General features: G+C 44.6%; 2 protein-coding genes across 2 annotated transcripts; both read left to right on the forward strand.

The window, feature by feature from the left end:
* Positions 1-2,697: 2,697 nt before the first annotated feature.
* LOC117549486 lies at positions 2,698-4,287 on the forward strand. Its single transcript, XM_034221451.1, has 2 exons — positions 2,698-3,139; positions 3,668-4,287. Exons 1-2 carry the CDS (start codon positions 3,010-3,012, stop codon positions 4,285-4,287), a joined length of 750 nt encoding a protein of 249 aa, XP_034077342.1. The 5' UTR covers positions 2,698-3,009.
* A 2,806-nt stretch (positions 4,288-7,093) lies between these two features.
* Positions 7,094-9,852, forward strand: LOC117549487 (protein ANTAGONIST OF LIKE HETEROCHROMATIN PROTEIN 1-like). The gene is made up of 3 exons (XM_034221452.1): positions 7,094-7,454; positions 8,072-8,738; positions 9,838-9,852. Exons 1-3 carry the CDS (start codon positions 7,339-7,341, stop codon positions 9,850-9,852), a joined length of 798 nt encoding a protein of 265 aa, XP_034077343.1. The 5' UTR covers positions 7,094-7,338.
* The last annotated feature ends 1,706 nt before the right edge of the window (positions 9,853-11,558 follow it).

The following is an 11,558-nucleotide window of genomic DNA, read 5'->3' on the forward strand; positions in this document are numbered from 1 at the left end:
ATACAAATGTATAAAGCAGATTTATAAATGCTTATGTGAGTAGGTGTCTGTGTGTTTTCTCTGGTTGCATACTGAAAATGATGTGTGAAAGGGAGGCTGTTTTGAGCCCTAAACCTCTCTCTCTGTGGGAGATGGCCGAATGAGTTCCCCACACAAGATGGAACCCACATGCACAGAACACATGGAATAGGAAATCCCATTAAAATGCTCCAGCTGATAAAAGAGATGAGTGCATAGCACTCCAAGTGATTCCCAATTTCACACCTCAACATTTCTTTCCTTTCAGGGCGAGGATAGTGTGCAGTTGGAAAGAGAACTGCATATGCAATACATCAAATCCTATTCAGTATGAAAACAAACTGTGTGTCTAAACTCTGCAGATGGCTGCAAAAATATCTCAACAAAATGAAATGTTGTCCAGATTCTCCCTCCTAACTCCTGCTTCTGTTTCAAGGTCCAGAATGTGCAGAGTTGGAGCTGAGAGCACAAGGTTTGTTCCTCCATCATCATTGTTCTCAACACACTGTTCCGACTACAGGATCATAGCCAAGTCTCTCCCCTGGAGCCATAAATCACTTGTGCTGCTGTTGGTGAGCCTGCCTGTTGGTAAGCTATTGTTCTACAGACGTGTGCTGTATTATCTCTGACTTGAATGAGGATGATAATTCGGTATTTTATTCTCCTGATTAAAAAATGTCTGTGATATTTGTCCTCCTCATTTTCTAAGCTTTGTTGTCCTCACATGTTCATTCAAAACCTTATATTACATGAAATCCCTCATCATTAAAGGCAATAAAGCAACAGCATTAAGTTTATAAACCACCATTTATTAGATTTATTTGGCCTTTTAGGGGCAAGACTTCACAACATGCTGAAAACCATTCACATATGGACACAGCCTTCTTTAGCTGTCTAAACATAACCAACAGTAAAACGACTCATGATTTCCTATGGAGAGCGGTGCCACCTAACTGGGTGGAAGTGAAACCTTGAGCGTCGCTTACCGCTCAAAATTGCCACCAATCGTTGCACTCAAAATAGAAATGCATGGGATTAGTTTTGTGTCATTAAGATAAAGCAACACTTTCTCAGAATCAAGCAAAACTAAGAGTTCAAGAGAAAAAAAAGCTGAGTCAAGCAAAATACATTTTATTTAAAAAATAAAACTATAAATTGCAAACAAATCATTTGTGTAATCATGTAAACTATAAGTATTTTTTCTTTGTTTTAACATATCTTTTTGTTTGCAGTTCTCTTTGCTTCTTTCTCAATGATGAGACTTTTGCTCTCGCTGCAGCTCTCTCGTTTGCGCTCCTTCATTTTTTCGATTTTGACACAAACGTCCCAGGTGGGCGGGACTTTCAGGGGTGCGTCCTCATTGGCTACTCAGTTTTTGAGTGACAGCCCACTACACCACAGATCATACAGTGCAACTCATGCAGCAAACTCCGGAGTCAACTCGGCCACGTTAGTGTCGGTGTCTCCTGGGGAGTTTTCATGAACATATCGGACTTATCTTATGGATTGCTGTGCATTATACTTGTGTTGTGTAGTTTATACTTTATTCCAACTTTAAATATTTTAATACCTGAACACATTGCTGCTGTTAAATTATTTCCCAATTTGGGATTGATAAAGGTGATACACAATATAAATACATGTTACATTTCAAAAGCATATATTGCTATGTTTAGGACAAACAATTAAAGACTGCTTTAATTTAACAAATTCTACAATATAAAAGTGTCAGATTTGCTTTATGAAACAGACCAGACCTAGGCTGCATATCACATCTTACTATGTTGGTCTGAAGAGCTGAAGCATTCATACATAATGGATACAAACTGTGTTGTCTCATTCTATATCCTGTGAGAAAATGATATACATTTAGCATTACAAACTCGACCTACTATTCCTAGCCTGAGGAAGATATGAATAATCAACAGATTTGAATGGAATCTCTAACATTTTCATGTAGAATAAAGACAAAAGAGTGATTATACAAATTTAATTTATTGAAATTTGAACCAGAAGATGAAGTCTCAAAGAATGTTTTAAATATAAGGACATAAAACAAAAAGGTGGATAATAATAAAATCTATTAAATGTAAAGACATTTGGTTAAATGAAATGACACTGAGCAAGTGATAACAGCAACGCCAGCGTGGATGAAGATGGTGCAGGTCTTCCCCCCCCCCCCCTCCGTGCTGTCCCATCAGAGGAAGTGGGAAAAAATATGAAGTTAACAAATAAAACGGTGGACGTTTAGGTTTTCATACAAAGAGAAGTAGTAAACTCAGCCTCCATTGATTTTCATATCAGGGGAGGCTGTAGCTCAGTGGATAGTGTGCTGGACTTCGAGTCCCACTGCAGTCAGCATGTCGTTGTGTCCCTGGGCAAGACACTTCACCCCAAATTGCTCCTGTGGGGATTGTCCACAGTACTGCATGTATGTAAGTCGCTTTGGATAAAAGCATCTAACAAATGACATGTAATGTAATATAAAATTAGCGAGTCAATAAAATAAGCTATCATGGCTTATACTTGCATATCTAAACAGAATGATGAAAGCCTGTTAGAGTCAGGCACACGATTCTGGTTGAGTGTGTCTGCCGGTGTCTGAACGCTCACTCACTGCTCGCTTTGTAGCTAACTGTCCCTGCTGTTACGGGCCCTCCACACTACAAGCGTTTCAGGCGTAAAATTACGCCTCTAGCGCGTCTGCCCATTCACTTTGAATGGGGTGACGTCACGTCCGCTCACGTTTTCGCCGAACTGCATCACGGGAAGGCAAGCGTAACTTTGAGAGCGTCTCGCGCGTAAAAAGTTGAACAATGTTGAACTTTTTACGCACGAAACGCTCTCTCGGTTCCTGACAAGTGAGCGTAAGCCAATCAAATCCCGTTTCAGAAAATCTGACAGCTCAAGCCGTAGCCAATCAAAAACCGCGCATACGCTGGGAGAGATATCCTGAGATATCCCGCCGTTCATGTCTATATTTGAAATAAAATGGACGAGGTTATAATCGTAGCGGTAGCGAATCACCCTGTATTATTTGATGTGACCCTGTTCACCTACCGGGATAGAAACCAGAGGAACCAGGCATGGAAGGAGGTGGCAGAGACAGTGGGGGAAACTGGTAGGTTTTCGCCTGTTTGGGGATTTTATATCCAGTTTACTTCATGTTAACATAGCTAATGAAACATAGCCGGTATATTTAGCATAAAATAGCGCCATAGACATTAATCACATTCATGTTAATCATCCGCTGCCACATCATAGACTATATTGCATTACATTAATGCACACAATGTCATACTCCTTTCACATTTCTTAGTTATATATATATATATGCAAAAATTCATTCCTAGCATTCTATTTCCATGTAAATTACTGCTTTATTTAATTTTTATCTTTTTGCAATTTAACTGTACAATACATGTTGTGTTTTATATTAGATTTCTTGTTTTGTATATATGCACCATGACATCAAGTCAAATTCCTAGTATGTGCAAAGCTACCTGGCAATAAACCTGTTTTTGATTCTGATAAAGTGTGACATGTAAAACCTTGTATGCAATTGAAAGGGATTTGGTTTTCATTAATGGAGCAATCATTTTCTGAAATTCAAGAAATTAACTGTATTCTTTCATTTTCATTTTATTAGACGAAGTGTGCAAAAAGCGTTGGAAGTCCCTCAGGGACCGATACCGCAGGGAGAGGATCCTGGAGAAGGAAGGGAAAAGTAGCGGGGCAGGGGCTTCCGGGGGATCTAAGCCCTGGCGTCTCGCGGCAGTAATGAGCTTTTTAAAGCCCTTCATGCTGGACCGTGAGACGTCCAGCAATTTCCCCCGGCAACCCCTGCCTCCACCCACCGGAGCAGAAGAAGAGGAAGACTCTATGGGTGACAGCCTGGATGACAGTCTGGAAAGCCAGCCAGAGCCAGGTAGCAGTCAGCCGGCCAGTGTGCCGGCCAGTGTGCCGGCCAGTGTGCCGGCCAGTGTGCCAGACGGTGTGCCGGCCAGTGTGCCAGCATTCCGGGGGAAGAAGAGCAGGGGAAGGGAGATGTCCCCTTTTGAGGAGAACCTGCTGTCGGCCGTAGGCCCGATGCTGGCCATGCCACCACCACCACCACCACCAGTGGTGGAGGTGGAAGACGAGGACCTCCTTTTTTTAAGGAGTCTCTGGCCTGCAATGCAAAAGCTGAGCAGGACGAGCAGCATGAGACTGAAAATGAAGCTACAAGAGGCGGTCCTGGAGGCCACAGAAATGGACATTAATAATTAATTAATTAATTAGATACTGATACTGATCCACATTACATCTTTTTACACTCATCACTCATCACACACAACATCACATAAATAAAAGTTATTTAAAAGTATGTTATGGCTATACTGTGTCTTGACTTGTTCATGTGGTTTGTCAGTTACAACATACCAGGAGCTTCTTGTATGTCGATATATAATGTGCTGTCTTCTGTAATTATTCAGGTGAAACCCTGATGAAAATTATGAGTGGTTTATCACTAAAAACAGGGCTGAAGGAAAAAGGTTGTTAGTTATATCATGATATCAATTCAAGAAACATGTTTATTAGGAATGGTTGATTTTAAAATGGCTCATTTGGAATATTTGCTTTTTAAAGAAAATGGGTAGCTCTTAAAAGAGCTTTTTGGTTTGGAGACAAATATGGGCCTACACCACATTTGCCTGCCATCGCACTGCCCCCTCCTCGTTGAAGTAGGAGCAGAAGGTCTCCCGCTGTTGGATGGATCGCCGTGTGGCATTGTTGGAGCCCATCCTCGGTGCATCACACAGGGTTGGAGTAACTTCATCCGTGGACCTTGCGATAGGTGTGCGTGATGGCATATCAATGGTCTTCCTGCGGAGGAAGTTATGCAACACACAGGCAGCCTTCACACACAACTCCGTCACCTCGGGGCTGGTGGTGATGACACGCCTGAGCATTCTCCACTGGGTTGAGAGGATGCCAAACGCACATTCAACCACCAACCTGGCACGGCTGAGGCGGTAGTTAAATAACCTCCTTTCACGGGTGAGGTGACGTCCAGGGAATGGACGCAGAAGGTTGTCCAGCAGCGGAAATGCCTCATCTCCAACGAAGACATGGGGGAGAGGGCCCCGCCGCTCTGATCCTGCGATGACGGTGTCAGGTGGTAGCTGCAGACTGCCGTCTCGGAGGCTCTCTCCAAATGCAGAATTCCGCAGGCTCCCACTGTCGCTGCTCCTCCCAAAGCCTCCAACATCCACTACCCTGAACAGGTACTCAGCATCCACCACAGCCAGCAGTACCAAGGAGTGGGTGGACTTATAATTAAAGTAGAGGGAACCTGCATTTGCTGGAGCCTGGATAACGACGTGCTTCCCATCTATGGCACCAACACAGTTGGGGAAACTCCCAGCGCTCCTGGAACCCAGCAGCGATGGCTCTCCAATCCTCCACCTGTGGTACCGGCATGCACTCCTCGACCAGGGCGGTCCAGATGGCCCCCGCAACCTCCTTGACAATGACTGCCACTGTAGAACGCCCGACCCGATAGCTGAAGGCTATCGTCGCGTACGAGTCACCAGTTGCCAGGTACCTGAGAAAAAAAGATATATACATGATTACAAAATATATTTATTCAGACCCCACACACACACAGACCACAGATCCCCCCCTCCACACATTGAACACAGACACACATTGAACAGACACACACATTGAACACAGACACACACACATTGAACAGACACACACATTGAACACAGACACACACACATTGAACACAGACACACACATTGAACAGACACACACATTGAACACAGACACACACATTGAACACAGACACACACATTGAACACAGACAGACACACAGATCCCCACACACACATTGATCACAGACACAGACACACACGCCATGTACACAGGGGAGCAATACTGTGTTTACCTAGATATCTTAATTAATGTTACCCATCTGAACTAAATCACAGACTTCAGTCATCATTCGTGCATTCTCTCTCCTTCTATACAGAGTCAGATTAAAGAAGTAGAAATACACAAAACGTACCGTAGGCAGATGGCGAGTCGCTCGGCGGGGCCGATTGACATACGCAGATGGATGTCCACCTTTGTAATCAGTGGGCCCACCTTTCCGAGCAACTCGTCGAACACCTCCTTGCTCATCCTGAAGTACCTCTGAAAAAGGCGGTCATCGAGACGGAGCTCCTGGACGAGAAGGTGGTATTCCCCCCTTTGTAGACGCTTTCGGAGTATCGGGTGTACCCAGAAGCGACGCACACTACACGGCCTCATGCGAGACAATGTATACACTAAATGCAACCTTGCACACACACGAGTTACTCTGCTTACCCTTGCTACAACACCGGCATCCATTTTAGCAATAGTGGAGAAGAACCGGGGTTTTTCACTTTGTATGTCCGGGGCGGGAGATTCACATGGAGATTCTGATTGGTTGTTGGTCGCGGGGCTCGAAGAAACGCCCCAAGCATAAATATTGGGGCGTTGGAAGCGAATTTTACGCTTGTAGTGTGGCCGGCCCGTTAGGCTACAAGCTTGCATTGTTATGGATCTAAAGTTAGCAAAAGCTAACTTTCATAGCACAGCTTTTCTTTACTTCTCACTTAACACAATAAATAAATAGACCGTATAGTACAGCACAAACAATACAAATGATCAATACTTACATATATTTTCAGTTGTATTATTATAATAATTGAAATGCTGGTTCTTCTGGGGGTCTTCTTTCCATGCTCAGCTACCACACCTGCACTGTTCAATCGCCGGAGGACTGGGCTGTCACTCAACAAATGAGTAGCCAATGGGGATGCACCCCTGAAAGTCCCGCCCACCTGGGAGGTTTTTGCCAGAATCGAAAACAAAAAATGAAGGAGCGCAAACGAGAGAGCTGCAGCGAGAGCAACAGTCTGATCTTTAACGGGCCGGCCACACTACAAGCGTAAAATTCGCTTCCAACGCCCCAATATTTACGCTTGGGGCGTTTCTTCGAGCCCCGCGACCAACAACCAATCAGAATCTCCATGTGAATCTCCCGCCCCGGACATACAAAGTGAAAAACCCCGGTTCTTCTCCACTATTGCTAAAATGGATGCCGGTGTTGTAGCAAGGGTAAGCAGGGTAACTCGTGTGTGTGCAAGGTTGCATTTAGTGTATACATTGTCTCGCATGAGGCCGTGTAGTGTGCGTCGCTTCTGGGTACACCCGATACTCCGAAAGCGTCTACAAAGGGGGGAATACCACCTTCTCGTCCAGGAGCTCCGTCTCGATGACCGCCTTTTTCAGAGGTAATTCAGGATGAGCAAGGAGGTGTTCGACGAGTTGCTCGGAAAGGTGGGCCCACTGATTACAAAGGTGGACACCCATCTGCGTATGTCAATCGGCCCCGCCGAGCGACTCGCCATCTGCCTACGGTACGTTTTGTGTATTTCTACTTCTTTAATCTGACTCTGTATAGAAGGAGAGAGAATGCACGAATGATGACTGAAGTCTGTGATTTAGTTCAGATGGGTAACATTAATTAAGATATCTAGGTAAACACAGTATTGCTCCCCTGTGTACATAGCGTGTGTGTCTGTGTCTGTGATCAATGTGTGTGTGGGGATCTGTGTGTCTGTCTGTGTTCAATGTGTGTGTCTGTGTGTCTGTGTTCAATGTGTGTGTCTGTGTTCAATGTGTGTGTCTGTTCAATGTGTGTGTGTCTGTGTTCAATGTGTGTGTGTCTGTGTTCAATGTGTGTGTCTGTTCAATGTGTGTGTCTGTGTTCAATGTGTGTGTCTGTTCAATGTGTGCGTGTCTGTGTTCAGTGTGTCTGTGTGTCTGTTTTCAATGTGTGTGTCTGTTCAATGTGTGTGTCTGTATTCAATGTGTGTGTCTGTTCAATGTGTGTGTGTCTGTGTTCAATGTGTGTTCAATCTGTGTCTGTGTTCAATGTGTGTGTCTGTGTTCAATGTGTGGAGGGGGGGGGTCTGTGTGTGTGTGGGGTCTGAATAAATATATTTTGTAATCATGTATATATCTTTTTTCTCAGGTACCTGGCAACTGGTGACTCGTACGCGACGATAGCCTTCAGCTATCGGGTCGGGCGTTCTACAGTGGCAGTCATTGTCAAGGAGGTTGCGGGGGCCATCTGGACCGCCCTGGTCGAGGAGTGCATGCCGGTACCACAGGTGGAGGATTGGAGAGCCATCGCTGCTGGGTTCCAGGAGCGCTGGGAGTTTCCCAACTGTGTTGGTGCCATAGATGGGAAGCACGTCGTTATCCAGGCTCCAGCAAATGCAGGTTCCCTCTACTTTAATTATAAGTCCACCCACTCCTTGGTACTGCTGGCTGTGGTGGATGCTGAGTACCTGTTCAGGGTAGTGGATGTTGGAGGCTTTGGGAGGAGCAGCGACAGTGGGAGCCTGCGGAATTCTGCATTTGGAGAGAGCCTCCGAGACGGCAGTCTGCAGCTACCACCTGACACCGTCATCGCAGGATCAGCGCGGCGGGGCCCTCTCCCCCATGTCTTCGTTGGAGATGAGGCATTTCCGCTGCTGGACAACCTTCTGCGTCCATTCCCTGGACGTCACCTCACCTGTGAAAGGAGGTTATTTAACTACCGCCTCAGCCGTGCCAGGTTGGTGGTTGAATGTGCGTTTGGCATCCTCTCAACCCAGTGGAGAATGCTCAGGCGTGTCATCACCACCAGCCCCGAGGTGACGGAGTTGTGTGTGAAGGCTGCCTGTGTGTTGCATAACTTCCTCCGCAGGAAGACCATTGATATGCCATCACGCACACAGGGTTTCCCACACATAGACTATACTTGGGCGGGCCGCCCAGGTATATTAACGGCCGCCCAAGTATATTTCGCAACCCATTCTTTTTTTTCTTCTTTTTTTTAATAATTTTTTTTTGTATTTTTTTTGTATTTATTCGTCCGTGACCACGACGCCATCTGCGATCGATTAACTTGTGGACAATGATCCCTCGCTCCCTTGCTCTGATCTCGCCTCGTTAAGTGGCCTGCCTCACACAGGGTGACTGGCTGTCTACATGATGTGGCCTGCCAACATGGCCACTGTCATACAGATCATAAATCAAAGCCCTTGATTGGTCTCTGTGTGTCATTCAAGCTCGGGATAACCTCAGCTCAGGTGAGGTAAAGGACTCTCTGAGTGTTTAGATAGTTAACTTAGTTTAAGTTCTCAGTGGGTCTCAAACAGTGTGGTCACCATTTATGTAAACACATATTTCCATTTGAGAGGGTAGTGATTGATCTAATGGATAGTGAGGTGGGCTGAAGATCGGAAGGCTGTGAGTTCAAATCCCGCCAGGAACACCTCCACTAGTGTGCCCTTGAGTGCCATCTTTACGCAAAATGATTATACAAAATGAAAACTTTTTTTTTTTTGCGCACCCCCCGCTACCCATTTTCTTTAAAAAGCAAATATTCCAAATGAGCCATTTTAAAATCAACCATTCCTAATAAACATGTTTCTTGAATTGATATCATGATATAACTAACAACCTTTTTCCTTCAGCCCTGTTTTTAGTGATAAACCACTCATAATTTTCATCAGGGTTTCACCTGAATAATTACAGAAGACAGCACATTATATATCGACATACAAGAAGCTCCTGGTATGTTGTAACTGACAAACCACATGAACAAGTCAAGACACAGTATAGCCATAACATACTTTTAAATAACTTTTATTTATGTGATGAGTGATGAGTGTAAAAAGATGTAATGTGGATCAGTATCAGTATCTAATTAATTAATTAATTATTAATGTCCATTTCTGTGGCCTCCAGGACCGCCTCTTGTAGCTTCATTTTCAGTCTCATGCTGCTCGTCCTGCTCAGCTTTTGCATTGCAGGCCAGAGACTCCTTAAAAAAAGGAGGTCCTCGTCTTCCACCTCCACCACTGGTGGTGGTGGTGGCATGGCCAGCATCGGGCCTACGGCCGACAGCAGGTTCTCCTCAAAAGGGGACATCTCCCTTCCCCCGGAATGCTGGCACACTGGCCGGCACACCGTCTGGCACACCGTCTGGCACACTGGCCGGCACACTGGCCGGCTGACTGCTACCTGGCTCTGGCTGGCTTTCCAGACTGTCATCCAGGCTGTCACCCATAGAGTCTTCCTCTTCTTCTGCTCCGGTGGGTGGAGGCAGGGGTTGCCGGGGGAAATTGCTGGACGTCTCACGGTCCAGCATGAAGGGCTTTAAAAGCTCATTACTGCCGCGAGACGCCAGGGCTTAGATCCCCCGGAAGCCCCTGCCCCGCTACTTTTCCCTTCCTTCTCCAGGATCCTCTCCCTGCGGTATCGGTCCCTGAGGGACTTCCAACGCTTTTTGCACACTTCGTCTAATAAAATGAAAATGAAAGAATACAGTTAATTTCTTGAATTTCAGAAAATGATTGCTCCATTAATGAAAACCAAATCCCTTTCAATTGCATACAAGGTTTTACATGTCACACTTTATCAGAATCAAAAACAGGTTTATTGCCAGGTAGCTTTGCACATACTAGGAATTTGACTTGATGTCATGGTGCATATATACAAAACAAGAAATCTAATATAAAACACAACATGTATTGTACAGTTAAATTGCAAAAAGATAAAAATTAAATAAAGCAGTAATTTACATGGAAATAGAATGCTAGGAATGAATTTTTGCATATATATATATATATATATAACTAAGAAATGTGAAAGGAGTATGACATTGTGTGCATTAATGTAATGCAATATAGTCTATGATGTGGCAGCGGATGATTAACATGTATGTGATTAATGTCTATGGCGCTATTTTATGCTAAATATACCGGCTATGTTTCATTAGCTATGTTAACATGAAGTAAACTGGATATAAAATCCCCAAACAGGCGAAAACCTACCAGTTTCCCCCACTGTCTCTGCCACCTCCTTCCATGCCTGGTTCCTCTGGTTTCTATCCTGGTAGGTGAACAGGGTCACATCAAATAATACAGGGTGATTCGCTACCGCTACGATTATAACCTCGTCCATTTTATTTCAAATATAGACATGAACGGCGGGATATCTCAGGATATCTCTCCCAGCGTATGCGCGGTTTTTGATTGGCTACGGCTTGAGCTGTCAGATTTTCTGAAACGGGATTTGATTGGCTTACGCTCACTTGTCAGGAACCGAGAGAGCGTTTAGTGCGTAAAAAGTTCAACATTGTTCAACTTTTTACGCGCGAGACGCTCTCAAAGTTACGCTTGCCTTCCCGTGATGCAGTTCGGCGAAAACGTGAGCGGACGTGACGTCACCCCATTCAAAGTGAATGGGCAGACGCGCTAGAGGCGTAATTTTACGCCTGAAACGCTTGTAGTGTGGAGGGCCCGTAAGAATGACGCAAAGAGAACTGCGGACACAAATATGTGTTAAAAGAAAGAAAAAATACTTTTAGTTTACATGATTACACAAATAATTTGTTTGCAATTTATAGTTATATTTTTGAAATTACATTTATTTAGCTTGACTCAGTTTTTTTCTTCTCTTAAACT

Source organism: Gymnodraco acuticeps, unplaced genomic scaffold, assembly GCF_902827175.1.
Source record: "Gymnodraco acuticeps unplaced genomic scaffold, fGymAcu1.1, whole genome shotgun sequence".
NCBI classification, from domain to species: domain Eukaryota; kingdom Metazoa; phylum Chordata; class Actinopteri; order Perciformes; family Bathydraconidae; genus Gymnodraco; species Gymnodraco acuticeps.

Coding starts and splice junctions, on each gene's coding strand:
- LOC117549486 (XM_034221451.1), top strand. CDS start 3,010: ATGGACGAGGTTATAATCGTAGCGGTAGCGAATCACCCTGTATTATTT. Junction 3,140..3,667: donor AGAGACAGTGGGGGAAACTG/GTAGGTTTTCGC, acceptor TCATTTTATTAG/ACGAAGTGTGCAAAAAGCGT.
- LOC117549487 (XM_034221452.1), top strand. CDS start 7,339: ATGAGCAAGGAGGTGTTCGACGAGTTGCTCGGAAAGGTGGGCCCACTG. Junction 7,455..8,071: donor CGACTCGCCATCTGCCTACG/GTACGTTTTGTG, acceptor CTTTTTTCTCAG/GTACCTGGCAACTGGTGACT.